The following is an 18,305-nucleotide window of genomic DNA, read 5'->3' on the forward strand; positions in this document are numbered from 1 at the left end:
AGTATTGGCTGTATCACAGTCACTTTGCTAATCTACAAAAAACATTTCAAGGCACATTATAGACAGAGCCCATATGTTACTTCAGTGCTGCCAAAAGAGTTCTTGTTTACTAAGATCATGCTTTCAGTCGGTGTTCAGAGTATACTAAATAGCACCATTGATACTACTTAAAATAAAAGGTGTCAGCACCCTGTCTGCCCCAGCAAACTGCTCAGCACTTTCAGCTCTGAAAACGTCCCTGTGCACTAATGCCTCCGGCTGAGCTGCTCCCGCTCACTCAGTCTGGCAGCGGGGCCTGATTCTGCTCTAGTCCTGATTGCATCCTCGGTGCTCTTTCACATTGTAAAGACCGCCCTTGTGTGCTCCCCTATCTCCCTGTGGACACGCGTTCTTGGGCACCACAGTGGGCACACCAGGCAAGAGCAGTTTTAGGAAAATTTTTCATAGGTTGGGGTAGGATGCTGCAGTTTTAAATTTTTTAAAATATCTGGAAATGCAGGGGAAAGCCAAAGCCATATGTCTGTAGCTGTGACGCTACAAACATGCAGCAGAAGCACAGCTTTGGCTGGGGTGTGAAGAGCAGGCACTGGCTGGGAGTGCAGTGGCATCCCCTGGGCATCCGTGTGCTGTCCTGGTCTGCTGCCCTGGGGCTGACGTGACCCTCAGCCCACCCTTTTGCTGATGGAGCTGGATTCTTGCTCTTCTGCCCTTCCTTGCCCCTCTGGGTAGGGCATGTCTTTCATTTTTCTGCTGTTTTGTGCTTTGTTTCTTTTTCTCTGTTTACATGAGCTTCTGCGAGATGTACAGATTTCCAGGCCACAATCCTAGATTTTTCTAGTTAAAAGCAGAACATTAATGTACAACACTGGCTCCATGGCTGGTTTGATATTTCAGTTCCTGGCTGAAATGCAGAAGCTGCACAGAAATTGTTGAAGGAAAATATCACCAAATTCTTCCAAATGTCACAAGCAAGTTTGGATTCAGGCTGGGCATCCAACAAAGGCTCAGCATGGTTTTTTTTTTTGTGCCAGCTGCTTTGCCACAAGCTGGCGAGCTCGCTTTTCTGCTGGGTTTCGCTTCTTGTTGATACTACCCTGTGGTTCTGCAGGGCCCGGCCTGCCCCGTTCCCACTTTGTTCCTCCTGGGAAGGGAGGGATAATGGAGGGGTTTCTGGAGGAGGCTCCACAACTCCCTGCTGCTGACTTCCCCTGGGGTGCAAATCGCTTCAGTTTCTCATCTGTGGAGCAAGAGGTGGTGGTGGCATGAGCCATGCTCACCCCTGGCATGCTCAGCGAGCGAGCTCGGGATGACAATAATGCCACTTCTGAGAATCTCATCAAGATCCTGAAAGGTTCTCGATGCCTGAAAGGCAACAGCTTTTTCAAGTGGAAATTTATTTTATTATATGTAGTTACAGCTCCCGGTTTCCATGGTTGTTATGGGCCTGTACGTTAACGATGCATACCCAATTCTTCTGCCATGTAATGACTGTCTCTGTCCGTTAAACCCCCCACATAGTGCACTAGAGGCAAAGCTGGATTTCCTGCTGCCCTCATTCTCTCTGTTCCATCCCAAAATGTTCATTAAGGAAATGGGGTGTATTTTGCTTATGAAAACCTTCAGGTCCAAACTTGCCTGAGTCCTTCCTGAGCGACAAAGTTTTTGTTTGGTTTGATTAGAGGGAGGAGGAAAGAGTTCATAGCTGCCGGGTAGGGAGCAGGAGTGCAAGGGAGGAGTCATGGTGGTTCGTGTCAGCTGTCCTTCCCTGCGACCAGGCACAGGGATGCATCAGAGCTCTGACATCCAGGGTCAGGAAAACACCTGCTCACAGATGTACAATTACTGCTTTAAAATGGAATTTTGCTGAGAATTGTTCTCTCTGCTGAGCTGAAAATCTGAAATATCTAAAGGTGTCTGGATGCAACAGGGAGGTAGGAGAATGGGCAGAGATATGTCTCTCACTGTTTCCCAGTTTTTTCCCTCTTTTGCCCAGAGGGACTAATTGGTGGTCAAAGGGAACTGATCTCCTTTTTTGTGAGTGAAATCTGTTGTCTGATTAATTATTCATTTGTAGCATGATTGGCAGCTTTGAGGTGGTGGGTTCACAGTCGGTAAAGGGTGATCTGTTGACTGACAAGGTTAATTGCTGCCTCACGTTATTGATGATAACTATTTATGTTGACAATTCCTCATATTTCTAACACAGCCGCAGGTTTGCTGGGCAGGGTCAGCCAGTGCTGCCCTGTCCTGCCCCGTGCTTTCCTTGGCAGACAGGAGCAGCCATTCCCTTACCGCAACCCTTGGCACATGGGAAGGGATTTCGTTCCCAGAAGCAGGTCTCACATGCTAAGCAACGTAGAAGCAGCTTTGCACAGGCATCAGCTGCTTTTACCTTTTTTCCCCTTCTTTTTGAACATGTTCTCTGCATATTGATCAGGATTCAGAATATAAAAGTGAGACTCGGCTGTGCTCTGAAAGTCCCTCCTCGGCAAGAGTGTCAAAGCTGCAGTTTTTCAGGGGGCCCGAGTGAATAGAGATGAGAAAGATTTATGAGGGTGACCCTTAAAATTAATTAAAATGGGAAGGAATTGCCTTTTTAGATCTCGGTGCACAGGAAATGGCAACTTCTGGGCATTATTTAATACAGACGCAAGCACACAGTGCCTGCCAATGCTGCCCCGCCACCCCAGGCACGTTTCCAGGGCAATGCCCCTCTGCAGCGGGGGGCTCCGGAGTGCAGGGCTTGCTGTGCCGCAGGAGCCTGGAGCCGGGCGAGCTGTCCCCAGGGCTGTGCCTCTGCTTTTAGAGTTTGTTTTATTGTAGCCTTGCATGGCACAGCTCCAATCGCTCTCATCAGTCCTATCCTGGAAACCGCAGATATTTTCTCCCTGCCTCAATATAATAAAGCACAGTCATAAAGATTTCAGGCTAATAAACATTGGCCTTTAGGGTGCTTTCAGCTTTTATCAGGCTAATAAGATTTTTGACTTACATCGAAAGGGAAAGCAGGTAAACAGAGCTTTTATGAACCTTGAAGCCCACTGGGGACCTGCGGTCTTGTCGAGGGGTCTCGGGCTCAGGCACCTTTCCTTAATGAAATGCACACGCAGCCTCCAGGCAAAACCATGCTGGGAGAGTGTTGCTGCAGATGGCTCTTTGTGGAGTGTTTGGACTTAATTATTTGTCTGATACCAAACTTTCTGTAGGTATACAAGGACAGGGAGAGCTACGCTGTTCTCATTGTCTGTCTTACCTCCCCCTGACTGAAGGTGAAGCAAATGGGGATCTTCCTCTCCATGGCTTGTGGTCAAGCTCATCATCACAGCTTCCAAACATGCCCAGATCCCCTCTGGCGAGCAGCTCTCTTCTGAGATGTTTGGGTTAACTTGGGAATTGTTTTTTTTTTAATCACTGCCTTTTTATGGCTGACTATCAGGAGAGACAGGGGATGTCATTTAACAGCTTGGTTTTAGGTATAAAACTTCAACAAGAAGGAAGGGAGTTGTTGAGTATAAACAGGCATAAACTTAATTATTTTCTAGAAATTATTTTTTATTTAAAATTTAAAACCATATTACTTCATACAGCAAACTGTGCACTTTGATATATCACAGTGTCTTAAAAAGGAAAATAATCAGAATTTTTTCTTTTTGTGGTTTTTTTTTTTTTTTGGAAAGTTTATTTACATCAGCCTAGAATGATCAGCAAGTAACACAGTTACTATGAAACAAAAATTGTTACAAAATGTTTACAAAAAACTATATTCATAGAAATTCTGCATGTCCACAAAGGAAAATCCCCTGAATGTCACGGAGACCTTTTTTTCCTTTTCCCCTACTCTTTTCTGTTTATTTTTTTTCTTCTTCTTTTTTTAATATTTTTTTGAGAAACATGTCAAAGTAAGGTATGGACAGCAGAGGGCTTGCAACACCGATGCCAGGAATGCTCCTGCCAGGCCAGCACCGAGCACCCCCAGTGATGCCCACGCAGGGAAGTGCCATCGCACCCCACAGTCCACAGTCACTGGGTGGGGGGCTCAGGGTCTCCGCACAGTTTGGCTGTGTGGGGCTCACGTTAGTGAGCACTGGGTGAGAGCTGCCAGCATCTATGGGGTCCATTTGCAGCGACCCTCCCAGAGACCACCCGTGCTGGTGTCCAGCCGAATCCTGCTCCACAGAAGTACCCGCCAAGGGGGGAACAGTGGTTGCCCAGAGCTGGAGCTGGTTCCCCTTTGCATATTCTGTCTCTTTGTGGATCTGTCATCTTGACATTGTATACCCAACACACACTGTTGGTTAAGTCCAAACAGAAAAGCAACCCCAAACAAAGCTACTGCTGTGCCCCTGCTCTGTCTCAAAGGAGAGCTGGAAGGAAAAAGCAAGTGATAAGACAGTGAACTGAGGTGACAACAGTTTAGATACAGTTTAATAGACCAAACCTGTTTTTAGTTTATTTCCTCCTCACTTTTTCAGTCTCTCTGCCCACCAAGTGAAGAAAGGAACTGATTTTAACAAAGTTGGAAGTCAGATGAATTCTAATACATGAGTCGTCGATAGTCACAAACAGGTCACAAAACAGCTTGTAGAAGGCTTGGAGACTTTGTCATCACGTCTGCCCCTTCTGAAGTCTTCCAGCACATCGCTGCTCGTTGCTCCTCCTCTGTGATTAAACACCGCATGGCTTTATGGGCTCCCACGCTCCCCAGGATGAAGGAAAGGAGCACACAGGGTAAATGGCAGTAACAGGAGAAACACCAGTCTCTGCTTAGCAGTGTAACAACAGGCTGAATTAATGCTTATTCTGGTGGAGCTGCCCCTGGTTTGCAGCAGGAAGGCTGGGGTCTGAAACCCCCTTGGCTCACAGTGAGCAGGAGCTAGCGGGCAAGGGGCCGCCTGTGGTCCTGCCGGGCAGGGGTCCCAGGCAGCTCCCCCCGCTCCTCCCTTGTTTTGAGTGGTGCAGAACATTTTCTTGTTGTTAAATGTTAAACGTTTTAATGGTCAAGATTTAAACATAAAACCATAATGTAGATGCATGAAGCTAGCTGCTATTTCCTGGCTGATTTATGGGCAGTGCAAAGAGGGAAGGGAAAAGGTCGATCTGTGGGGTTTGGTCTTGCTGGCAGATAACACCGGTAATTCCAGATGCTCACCTGTCACTCTGGGATGCTTGTGAGTAAAATCAAATCAAACTGGTGTAAAAGATGAATAAATGGGGTTTATGGTATTAGTAATATTTATTTATTAAAAAAAAAAATCTCATGAAGCAAAATGAATGCTATTTTCTGTGGTATTTTGCTCTTTGGACATTTAAAGACAGTTTCAGGCTTTGTTTTTATCTCTGCCTTAATTATAAATATCTCTAAGAGCTTAGAAATCTGCAAAGAAACCAAAATCTACTACTCTGACAAGCCTAAGGATTTGTGAAGAATTGCATTAAGAATGTCATTAGCTTTGGGAAGTAGACCCATACTTCCCATCTGTCCTCTGCTTGTAGGTATTTGGTCAGAAAACTATTAAGAATATGATGCCCATTGAGTTGGCAGTTTTCATCCCTAATTTTTCATGATTTCTATGAAAAGGTGAAAATTAACATAAATTCTTTGCATATCTTTAGTCAGAATATGACAAATTACCTTTTTAAAAAATTTTGGGTCACTGTTGCTTCTTTACATCACAGAAGAAACAAAATAAGGACAAATTATGTTCTGTGATGGGGTGGGAGGGAACAGCTATCTCCCCTTGAGCTAATTTGCTAATTCTAGTCAGCTCCAAAGGTAACCTTCCTAACTGAGCCTCAAACAGAAACAGGTGGGAAAAAAATTATCTGAAATCAGTTATAGACAGGTTTGTTCCTTTGGGCGAGGATAAACTTTCCAGAAAGGCCTTGCAGCCGGGGGAGGGCAAACTGGGTCAGTTCAGCTGCAGGTTCCTGCGGTGGCCGTGCCACCTCCTATGCCTGTGACACAGAAGGCGAAATTTTGGGATGCAGAGCTCGGGCGCAGCCTGCTCCATCGCTGTGCTGCCCTGCCTGCCCTCTAAACCAGGATTTAGGTGGTGGGTGCAGGAGGGGTCTCTAGCAGCAGTGCAGTCTGTGGCAGGTTACTGTCACCCTTTCATGTGCGAGGGAAGGAGGTTGCTCACTTCTTCAGCACCAGTGTTTAACTCGGAGCTTTTAAGCACATTTGCAATACTCCATGTGATGTTCTGGATTACAGTGGGCAGAGCGATTTCCATTTGTTTCATTTTGCAAATTAATCCATGGAGTGTCCCACCGGCCACCTATGTGGTTCCCTGTGTAGGGGTGGAGCCGAGTGATGTTACTCAAGCATTACTTTAGGTCAGCAGAGGGGTCTTTGGTAATTCTGACTAAATTCATCTGCAGGACCAGCCTTCTGGGTTAAGCAACCTGAAAGTAAGAACACAGTTCATGGAAGATTTCTTAAAAACATTGTAGTGTGTGATGCTTAAATCACATGAAGATGCTGCCTGAGGGACTGCGGTTCATGGGGCAGAGTAGGAGGGGTGTCAGGTTTGGCTCACACAGTGCTGCTTGTCCCAGGCCAGTCCTGGTTTTACTTCGTCTTTCAAGTCTCTGATGCCATGGAGAGCATTTAGTCCTAAACCAGACATACAGTCCTCTCCTGGTCTGAGTGCGAGTGCAGCAGAGCTGCAGTTCAGTGCTGCTGAATTTAATGGAAACTGGTACCATTTGGCTCCCCAAAACAGCTCTGCTCCCACTGCTGCTGAAACCTGTGGACTCAGCCGCTTTCCGTGCTTCTTTGCAAAGAGACCGAGCTTTGCAGAAAGAGCGAAGGAGCTGAGGACCTGGAGATCACGGTGTCACCCTGGGCTGGGCTTTGGCACGGGGTGTGTGGGTGGTGTCACTCGGAGATGGCAGTAGCTCCCATGCACGCTGCACTGTCCCATCCCTGGCCAGGAGTTCAGCTCCATTCAGGCTTACTTGCCCCCTCGTAGTCAGCTGTCTTGGATCTACTTGGCCTTCTGCCACCACACCCCCCACGTGGACTTCCAGCTGTGGATGGCCACAGCCAGCACAGCTGTGAGGTAAAAGGCCATTGTCAGCTGCTTTGAGAGAAGGCACAGCCTTGACCGTCACGGTGCGTCACAGATACCTTTCCCAGACAATGTATCCTAAATGCACTGTGTATGTCAGTGTGGAATAGATGCTCACGCTGCACCTGACAAAGTGTTTCTTTTTATTGCCATGCTAAAGAAGCCTTGCTCAGGGGCTCCTCCTTACCCACCGAGGGTCAGTTTGGCTCAATTCTGTTTTGCCTCCTTGTGTTTTCAGTATGTAAACATCAGACTCCTGGATGGTAGTGTGTTTGGACTCCATGAGGCCTGTAGGATCTAAGTGTTAAAAAAAAGGAATGAAAAATAACAAAAACAAAACAGAAAAGCCCCAAGACCCATGTTACAGTCCGTGCTTTGAAGTTCTTGCTTCTATGCCGATGATTAATGACGCTGTGTTGTAAAGGCCTTGTTCTTGAAATGAACCAAACCAGGCTTTTTTTTTTTTCTCTGTTTTTTTTTTCTTGTTTTTTAATCCTTTCCTCCTAGTTAAGAGTGCATCCAGCCTTGTCTGCTGCAATTCCTTCCCTCCCGCCCCCCCCATTCCCATTCCCTAGGGAAACACAGGTGTCAATCCAGTGTTGCAGGTCATGTTGTCCTTCCCTGGCAGCCGTCGGTCGTTGAATGTGTGCATGTTGATCACGGCGTCAGTCTTCACCATGACAGGTGGCTGCGGCTTGTGTTTCACCCGTCGCTGGCAGGTGAGCGACAACCGGATCTCATCAGCCATGGCGCTGCAGAAGGAGCGCTGGGGAAAGCAGGGACAAAAAGCACCATTACTTCTGGCAAAATGTTCTGCTAACCTCGCCGTGAACAGGAGGGTGCTGAAACTAGGCTCTGCAGAGGGCAAGCACGAGGTTTAGGCTGCGTTTAAGGCATCAGCTGTGCTTAGTGGGACTTCAGTGAAGCACAGGCATCTGGTTGACCCCTCTCTCCTTTGGCAAGAATTGTACCTTTGACGCACTAAATCCTGCAGAAAGGCAGAGCTACAGGCGGCTGTTGGAGTGCTGGTGCTTTGTGTGATCCCTGCTGGGGGGCTGGCAGATTTATGTGCTGGGAGTCAGAGGGCTATCGAGTCCTGCTGGGCTTGCTAGTGGGCAGTTTTCCTTCATCTATCTAGTCCACCACGTGGGCAGCTTGCTTTGATTTCTGGTCATGTACACAAACGCACTTTCCACTTAGAGTACCATGACACACAAGGAAGAGGGAAAAACATAAAAGCAGTCATCTCATTTCATGAGCACTAATCAGCCACTGCGGGTGGGATGGGCTGTTTGTATAAGTGTTGTAAAAAGTTGATTAAGGTAATATGAGGCTCCCTGGTGGACCCTGATCAGTTCCTTGAGGCTTTTTGAATGGGAGTGGGGAGAAGAGAAGGAGACTTCATGCATGTATGCATTGCGCCTAGTATATGAGACACGATTGTATATGATAGTGGCGAGTGGATATAACAGCTCAGAAAGGCCCCTCCCAGGGACCTCCATCCTTATTTTCATTACTTATGTGCTTGCTTGCTCAAAATTACCCTACAGATGTTTACTAGTCTAGTTACTGCAGCAGCAGATGACCCTGACCAGAGCAGACATGATTTGCCCCCCTGACTTGAGGCTGTCAGAGGGGGACAGAGCAATGAGCCTTGGGGGATGGCATTTTGAGGGTGCTGCATTTCAGCCCTTGGGCTGCAGGCGCTTGGATCTCCAGGCAGCAGAGGCAGGGCTGAATCCCTCTGCCTGTCTCCCTGCCTGCCTCTGGGGTCAGTGTGCGAAATCCTCAACGGCTGGGCTAATGGTGGTGTAGGGAAACGGAGGAAATCAGTACCTGCTCACGCTCCGCTGTTTTGCGCAATTTGTAGATAAACTCCACCATGGCCACGAAGACGGACAGCACCAAGCCTGCTGCCAAAACGATGAAAATCCCACCAATGTTTTGGATGCCCAGAGCACTGGCCTCCTTGTTCTCATCCTCAGGACAGCCATTCCCTCGCCACCACTTCTCCTTCATTACGTGGAGCTTGTCCTCCTCCTGGAGCTGGAGGATGGCAATGGTGATCTTGTCCCTGTACGGTGACCCTGGGGAGGGGGAACACCATTACACACAGAGGGAAAGTAGGACAAAAATCACACAAAGTAGGGAACGTGTCTGCATTAAGCAGGGTTGTTGAGACCTCTTTTCAACAGGCAGGCAGTGTAAGCCTTGTTATGTGGAAATTTGCTGTTGGGAGCAGATTATCTTAATCACATCTGTTGTTTGTGTTAACTAGCCCCCCTCCGGGGTACCTACAGAAACCCCACCGCTGTTGCTTACCCATGGGAGTACCAATCCCGTAGCCTTTGGAGTCGATGAGTCCCCCAATCTGAGTCAGGTTGCAGTTCCTCTGGGTGATGTATTCGATGGTGGTTGACTCCATCAGCAGAGCATAATCAGCTGTGAGGGTTCGCTGGATTCCTTCCTCGTTGTTTTTAACAAGTGCTGTGGGTTTGCTGCTCATGAAAGCCCACATTTTTTCAAATGTGGAAATTTTGGATTTCTGGAAGAATGATACACACCACCCCCCCCACCCCCCAAAAAATAAGAATTAATCCATTTGCTGAAACCTAGTATCTTTTCAGTAAATAATAATACCAGTTTGAGAACAGATCACACAATGGAACTATTACCAATTTGACCTTGTCTTAAATATCTCTCTGTTTTCACTGTCCAACATTGTTTGGCTTCATGTTGCCATAAAAGAGACAAAGGTTCCAGCACACTTCACGTTGTGCAGATGCTCAGCAAAAAGAGGCACTGCTCCAGAGACCTTATCCTGTAGGTGGAATCAAACCATCCTTTTCCTTCCGTGAGGTCCAGCAAGACCCTGCCTTGATGCCCTGCAGAACTTGCTAGTGTGACAGGCTATTGGCATATCTGTTTAACTGTATTAGTTTCCTAACCAGAATTTTGGTTATCTTGTAATGTTTCTTCACAATGAGAGAAGACAGAGAACATTTCAGAGGGCATGTTTTTCTCTATTGCATATGCTCTATTATACTTTTGTCTTTCCTCAAGCATTGCAAGGAACATGTTTCCTCTGAGATATGTGCAACTGCCAAACAAATTTAACGTATCCACATAAACAGAGGCATAGAAATATTCAAGAAGATTGTCTTACGGCAAAAAATAAACATGGATATTCTTTCTCTATCAGCAGGCGTTCTGTCAAAAAAGGAAGAATATGTTTTCTAGCTTACTATTCATGTGAATGATTTTTCCTTCTAAAAAATGTGTTGGGTGAGAAGAAATACGGTTATTTTATGTCTTTCTGTAATATTTGAAATATAGCTTTTATCTACAACCACCTTCTGAATTGTCTCTGTGTAGGTTGTCACAAAAGACGTAACTGGCTTTAGTCTAAAAGACTCCCCAGGAAAGGTACATCCACTTTCTCTTAAAGTGTCCCCTTCTCTGGACACTGTTCCCGTGGGTGAATGTAGCTCTTGTCAAACCAGCTCTATACATCCACTCAAGCTCTGGAAAAGCACCTGGATATTGAGGCTTGCATTAGTGCTGCTGCCTGCTCCTTTATGTGCCATTCTTCTGCCTAATTTCTTGTTTTTCCTCGACGTCTTTTTGCCACTTTATTTTATAAGAGGCAGTTTAGTCAGCCAAAACCTCCCTCCTCCACAGCACTACTTAGCAAGAGCCTGAAGCTGGCTGATAAGTTGGAGGGGCTGATAAGTCTTTGTGCTTTGCCTTGATTAAGGCTGACTGCTCACCTGCAGCTGCATGAGGAGTTGCTGCAGCAGAAGGTCGCTTTCTGGTTTAGCTGTCGTTTATCTCAGTTTCAGGGCTCTGTCCTTCCGTAAGAAAGCAGGAGATGGAGCCCCATCCCATCCCAACTACTGCTATCTCATCTCCCCCTCATTTTTTCAGTATCACTCAAAATGCAGCAGCATAGGTTCTTCTGATAAAAAAACCACTATAAATAAGGGTAAATTAGTGAAGAAAAAAAAAGTCCCCCATAACGCTTTATATTTCAAATGTTTTGCCTGTCCACCTCCTTCTTTTTCAGCATGTTTAACAAAGGTTAGGCAAAACGTGGACACCCCAAAGTTGGTTAGTGTAGTGCAATGCCAAAGGCTGTTCCGCTGTCTTTGACCCCGTGGGCTCATTCTCCTGACTGAAATTTCCATGGACTCATTTCTTCTCAGTTAAAGCTCATGCTTGTTATAATCCACTTGATGAACGTTCAGTAGTGGATGTGCCAGAGCAAACTTCATTCAAGAGGCAGGATAATCTCCCTCACTTGAATATCTGGACCAGTGCCTGTAAGGTAGATTTGTGGCATCTATCAAACCTCAAAGAGCAGCAAGAATGTAGCCTCCAAAAGGATTATTAAATATCTGTGCATTACAATGGATAATTGAAATGAATAGCATACTTGGCTTGCTGATAAGGACTTGTTTAACATTTATATAGTTCACATCAGAGGCCTCTGGGTTCACTGGCTCTCCCTTTCTCTCCTCTTCCTGCGTTTAATGCTCCTTGGGTGCTGACACAGAGCTCTTAAACAACATCAGTGTTCTCCCAGTTTAAAGCATAGAGCAAAATAAACTGGCAAAAAAATCAATAGACTGCATTTAGTGAAGCTAATAGGACTTGCATGAGGCATTGTAGCTCTTCAGGCAACTTAAATTACATGAGACAGGGCTCCCTGGAAGAGAAAAAACACTTTTCTCTTCTTAAATCACTGCTTCTGACCAGCTGAAAGGACTTGATTGTGTTTTGAAATGCCAGGAGGGGCCCAGCTTTCTCGGCTCTGGCTGCACTGCTCCCAGCCCCACTCTGGGCATCACTGGCAGGGGCGGGGGGCACCCATGGCAGGGCGAGCACCCTCTCTGGCTGGAGCATGCCTGGGCGAGGGCTCACCGTGAGGCCAGAGCTCCCTGTCGCTGCTTGCTTGTGCCTAATAAACAGCTGAAAGAGAGACCCAGCAGCACAGGGCTCCTTCGGCAGAGCAGGGCTGTCCCCCCACAGCCACACGCTGCTGTTGCAATGGCCTCCTCTCCCCCAAAGGGAAGGCTGGGGTAGCTCCTTCGGGGAGGGCAGCTCAGGCCCTCCGTGTGGACAGGGTGGCTCGACATGTGGCTCTGGTCAAGGCATTCTCAGGCTCTTCCCATAGTCCACAAACCTGCCACCTCCTCACTGGGAATTTATTTCCTGTTAGTTTCTTTAACTTTGCTAACATGAGATAAGGACGCTCCTTTTCCAAGTGAAAATTCACCAACTGTAATTCTCAGCACAGCACTAGCAGTTTGATAGACCGGACTACTTGTTAGAAGTCCAATTTAGAAGCTATTGTCAGTCATTGTGAGAGCAGTCATCAATCAGAAATTGCAGGAGTAACCGTGGTGAGGAATGTACAGTGCTCCAGCGCACACCTAATTCAGCCACTATACATTTTTTCCTATTAGAGGAAAAGTCATTCCTTTCTCCACTTGCTTCTCCCAGAACACTTCAGCTGTACTGCAAAGGTGGTTGCTTATTTATGGAAATTTGGATGATGTCACCTGAGAACACAGCATTCAAATAAGCGAAAACACGTTAGTAGCAATTTATAGTCAGTAAAGAATGCACATAAATTGTGTTTGTTTTGCTGGACAGTTTTTTTGTGTGAGTGTGCACGTCCTGTTTATTTTGGCAGACCTCTGATTTTACAGCTTAAGTAATTTACCTTTAAAAATCCTTACTGGGGTTAGTTACTGGTTTGATCTGATATTTGTCGTGCTGTGGCTAGGTGCAAATTTCCTCTCCATTTACTTTTATGGGCTGCATAAAAAAAAAATATCTGAGTTGGTGGCAGGCAGAGAGACCCTCCTGTGCCCCTGCATCCTCTGTAGGGTCCCCAGCTCCCCCTCAATGATAACTTTGCTTTGCTGCCAAAGGTAGATGGAGAGGAACTTCTTGGTTGCTCTGAAGCATTAAGATAAATGGCCTGACACTGACTTCTTCCTGGCAGGGAAGTTCCAGAGTTGGGTTGGGAGCTCCAGAATGTTAGGAATGATGGAGATCATTACTAATAAACAAAGGCGATAGTTTAATGCTGCTGAACACTGCAGCTGTCTCTCCTGCTTACACCACCGACTCATGTGAGTGGAGCTTCTCATTTTGGTCGGGATAAAAGACATCGGAATCTCGTCCACTGTCCTTTGCATCTTAATAAACCCCTGCATTAGTGCTAAATGAGATGCATGTATGAAAATCTGAGTACCAGCCCCTCTGAATGCAGCAATTGCAATGACACTGAAAATGCCTCTGAATTCATTCTTCAGAGTCACAGCTCAGAAGCTACCTTTAATAACCAATGCTTCAAGACCAGTCACCCAAATAAATTAATGGAATAGTTTAGAGAAGCCACTACAAGGCATCTTGCCAAGACATATATGCTTTTTTATCAGTGAAATTGGCAAGAAAGTAACTTTAAGGCTTAAGATTTTCAATTCCAGCCTGTACGAAAAAATAAATTGATTTTCACCAACTGAAGATACTTACTCTTTAGGATTTAACATTTCTGTACAAGTGAATATATATATATGTACACACATACACACACTCTCACACCCATACGCCAAACTGCACGTTAAACCTGGCATTTGTTCAGAGAGACAACACCCTTTGCAAGACGTGAAGGATTTCTGCCTTGATTTATAATGTACACTAGATGCTGTTCCTAAATTAATTGATCTGTGTTTATTCCTGTAACTTGATCTGCATTACCAGGGAATAAATAGCTTCTTAAAAGTTCTTTTCATGAAGTCAAAATCTGGCAATATGGTTGGTAAAGCTCTCTTCTGCTTCCTGTTGCTGTACTGGTTAGCTCAGCGGCACAGGCAAAAACCTTTGTGGAAAAAGGTCGCTGGCTGTGGGTCTGCCCCAGAGGTGCCTGTTGGCTTGGATCAGTTGGAAACTCGTGCGGCGTCTTCGGTGAGCTCTGCATAAAGCCTCGGTCAGCCTGACCACAGGCAGGAAACTGGTTAGTGCCTGGGGGCCATGCCAGGGAACAGCTGCAAGGCGCTTGCCTTCCTCTTCCTCCTGTTTCCCGTTGTTCCCTAAGATTAGTTCTTGGGATGGTGCTCTCCTCCTGCAGCCCTCGATTCTGCTTTGTCAGACCTCCCAGGTGCTGGGAGGGCCACAGACCCAGATGAGATCCAGCTAAGGACAGTGATGGCCACAGTGGATTTGAGGGGTTGGTGTGTGTGGTTTGAAGCTTCTTTAACATGGAGAAGTGGAGGAGTGAGTTCCTAATGTGAGGAGAACTACTCTGTGGGACACTCACACCAGAGCAAGGCAGCAATGTGGGTTAAGTCCTAGTGAATAACCCCCCAGGTGAGTGAGATCCTAGTTGGGATGCTGCTGTCAGTGTTTTGTTCCAGCAGTGCCGGTCTGTTCAGCCAACAGCAGGAGGACTTGACCTCCATATCTCCAGGAGCTTTCCAAGAGCCATGGCTGTACAGCCTGCATGGGGCTGTCTCTGCTGATAACCCTGCTTGAGCAGAGGAAGGTGATGTGAAGACTTGTGCACTTCGCCGTTCCTTCAGTCCCCCCCCATGCAGAGGGAGTGCGGACCCTCAGCAGAGGCTGGAGGTGCCCACGGCTCTGTCCCCCAGACCTTTGTGCTGTTTGACAGGCGTCCCCGTGAAGGTGGTGCTGGCAGAGCAGTCGTTCTGAAACCACCGTGGGGTTTGCCCAGATGTTTGGCAAAGACCTTGTTGAGGGGTGGGAAAAATTCTGGCTCTCCTGTACTTCTCTGTACACAAAGGACGAGTGAACATGGCACCCTGCATGAGTGCTCTCACTGCTCCAGTAATCAAAACATTTGTCAGAGGGAACATGCCTGAGAATTCATCTCCAAACAACAATAGTAACAAAGAAAAAGGAAAATACCTGGCATTAATACACCCTACTAAATGCCTGTTAGAAGCCTGAAGAATGATTCTGATGGGTAACAATATGAAACAACAAATGTACCGTGTCCTTAATTTATTTTTTTTAAAAAACAATTTTCTTTTATACCCATATAAAACTCTTATTGGAAAGTGTAGTTAAAACACAACAGAAAAAACCTGTCTTTTCCTGATAGCTTTTCTAGGTTTATATTACTTTCAGAACGTAACACAATGCATCTGACCATGCCAAAGACAAAACTGCATGCATTGGCGCCACTGCAGAAAGCAAACTAACCAGCAGCAACCTCCTATTCTAGGCAACATTTTCATTTCCCAGAATTAATTAAAGATCAGACTAAATCCTTCATATTTCTTTACCAATCAGTGTTGCTGTCTGTCAAAGTAAGCATGGAGATTTGGAAAGTATAGTGTCTCCATAACCAACTCATAGCCAAGAAAAGTTGCAGAAGAATGCTGCTGTTCCTTGTTGTTAAAATTCAGCACATTGGCTTCCTTTAATGAGTCTTGGCAATTAAACTGCTGACAGCCCAGTCTAGCTGCCTTTATACTCTGCCTATTCAAATTATTGCAGTATTCTAGGCACAGCCTGCTTTTTGAAGCATGAACTATGTCACACTTTGGCCCATATATTTCCTTCTGAATTCGGATGACTGGAGGGGGAAGGAACGTGTCCCAGCGCTGCTCTCAGCGGAGGTGCAGGGGGAAGGCAGCCCCATTCCTGCAGCCAAAGGCTCTGATCTGCCTGTGCTCCTGTGGCCTTGTGACAAAGCACCCAGGGAGAGTATCGGCATTGATTGGGTGCTGCGGCGCTGAGCTCTGGCCGATGCTCCCAGTGTGGCTGGGGCCCTGCACCACCTGCATAGTTAATGCCAAAACTTTCCTTGAAAGATGGTTTTCTGTGTTCATTGTTGCATTTAAATTCTTCTCCAACCAGGGTGATCATTCCTTAGATTAATCACCCCTCATTTCTATTAATTTATTCTCTCACTCTTTTTTTTTTTTATTTAAAAAGCGTGTTTTTGTAGGCCAGCTGTGGTTTTAAAGGTCTTTTTAGGCCTCTCAGTTTTTCTCCAGTTTCAAGCAATAGTGAAATACGAATGCTCTTAGTACCCTCCTCTGCCGTGTTGGCTAACTTCTGAAATTAATTAAAGAGAATAAATTAATATCATTTAATTCTGATGCATTGGTGGTGTTACCTTGCACTGAGTTTCAGAGGTTAATAGAACTTGACTACTTTAATATGAATACCTGAAGGACAAGAAAGGTATTTCAGCTGGAAAAAATACTGGTCAGAGAGGGCACTTTGTAACATCTGTCCAGCTTTATGTTTCATTTGTTCTCTTGCCTGTCCCTGAAGGCTGGCCGGGTCAGCCTCGAGGGCTCTGTGAGCTGTCCTTGCAGAGACAAGGGAGGAGCTGCAATGGGTGAGATGTGGAATTAGGGAAGGTACTTTAAGGAATATAAGATTTTTCTGTAGAGCTTTAATATAAGGTACGCCTGTCCTGTTGTGTCTACCATGTGCTTCAGTTTAGGGTGTCTGAGCCACCATTGGGTAGTCTCTGAAGCTGTAAAATCAACATGATTTTGTAATTGCCACTTCAGTTAGCGACGGGGCGTGGGGGATTTAGCCATGATGTGAATCTAGGTAAACAAACCACCAAAGTCTTGACAAGGATGTCAGACAGAAACAACCTGCTTATAAGGAGTGGTGGCTTAAGAGGCTTTTTGTCTTTGGTTCTTTGTTCTTGCTCCCATTGGCCTGAGAGCGTTGTGTCTCTGCCAGGAAGGTAGAAAGCCTCTACCTGGTCTCACCTTGAAGAAGGTCATAGTAGCTCCATCCTTCACTGCTCCATACTCTATTTTTGTCTGCTTTGCCAAATCATCTGCTGAGTCGATGGGGGATTCCATCCTCTCCACCGTCAGGAAGGCGGCAAGGTTGGCCGTGTAGGACGAGATGATAATTAGGGTGAAGAACCACCATATGCCACCAATGATCCGTGTAGACAGTGCTTTGGGCATCAGCTCAGAGCCTGGGGTAGGAGAGGGGGAAGGAGAAAGAGGTAAGAAGAAACAGAGAGGAAGGACCTATTTCGTATGCACGTATGTATGTACATTACGTACATACATAGATATGTATAAAGGATTAGGTTTCACTGTCAAAACTGTAACAGCTATGTAATTAAAGCCAACGGGTTTTGAGGCAAATTATCCAGACATCTTGCATGCAAGGAAATCAGTGGGATTTTTGTAGCATTTGCAGAAAAACCCTCTCCCTTTATTGCTGACCTTGGGTACAGTGCACAATTTACAGGAAACATTCAAACTGAAGTAATTAACTAGGCTGCTTTTATGAGATTTAAATAGCAAGCTATTTATGAACTTTTATGAGTGTTTTGTTCTGCCATTTAAAAAGTGCTTTGCTTTTATATGGATTACTTTTCAAAGGACTCACTCTAGGGAGTGTGTTCAAATACACAAGGTTTTTTAAAAAATCAAACAACGGGAGAAAGGAACTATCAGGGTCCAGCACTTTGAATATCAGTTAGAAGTAGGGAAGCAGGAGATGTTACAGCATAAAAGGTGTAACAGGTCTGGAATGCCTTTTTTTGAGCAGACATGAAGGACTAAATGGGTTATGCTATTTTTGTAAATGCCCGAGACACCTTTTAAAGCCAGAAAGAGTTTTGGGTTTGAAACAACGGCGTTCAGAAGATATAGCCAACCTGGAATTTGCAATAAGGATTGGGCTTTGCAAAGCAATTTTAAGCTGAGTGGTATCAAAGCATAGCATGGAGCGTAGCTTTTCTCCTATCGGAGTGCAACGAGGAGGCACCAGGAAGCAGAGGAGCCTTGGATATTGATGGCTGCTTCAGTTCTTCTCAAGATGCCGCTTCTTTCCCATTCCATCTCTTGCCCTTTGATGCACAGGATGGTGTGACATCAGTCTGGCTTTGAAATATTTTTCTTCTTAGATGTAGAATAGAATTTAAAAGAATACAGCTTTTTTCATTTATCAGCATCTGATAAAAGGATGATTCATCCTGCTAAACCGTCTTGCTGGGAACTGTCACTGTCCATCAGGGCAGCTGAGATCTGGGAAGAATCTCTATTATACACTGCAGCAGTGGCAGCAGGAGGAGCACGGAGCAGTAGCACCATGCATGCCACCAAGGCGATGCTGTGGTTCTTTTGCTCTCTGGGTATAACTACTGATACATGGTAAGTTAAAGTGTGACAAATGTTTGACATTTTCCACTTATTTCTATTCCTG

General features: G+C 45.8%; 1 protein-coding gene across 1 annotated transcript in view; it reads right to left on the reverse strand.

Annotated features, from left to right (window-relative positions):
* Positions 1-5,244: 5,244 nt before the first annotated feature.
* The window catches only part of GRIK3 (glutamate ionotropic receptor kainate type subunit 3), a 122,155-nt gene continuing 109,094 nt past the window's right edge, over positions 5,245-18,305 (reverse strand). The window contains exons 13-16 of the mRNA XM_055706096.1: positions 16,847-17,064; positions 9,396-9,618; positions 8,910-9,160; positions 5,245-7,839 (exon numbers count right to left, since the gene is read on the reverse strand). Of these exons, the coding sequence (XP_055562071.1) occupies positions 7,645-7,839; positions 8,910-9,160; positions 9,396-9,618; positions 16,847-17,064 (887 nt within the window). The 3' untranslated portion in view covers positions 5,245-7,644. The remainder of the gene's footprint in view (positions 7,840-8,909; positions 9,161-9,395; positions 9,619-16,846; positions 17,065-18,305) is intronic.

Source organism: Falco cherrug, chromosome 3 (assembly GCF_023634085.1).
Source record: "Falco cherrug isolate bFalChe1 chromosome 3, bFalChe1.pri, whole genome shotgun sequence".
In the NCBI taxonomy this organism is placed as follows: domain Eukaryota; kingdom Metazoa; phylum Chordata; class Aves; order Falconiformes; family Falconidae; genus Falco; species Falco cherrug.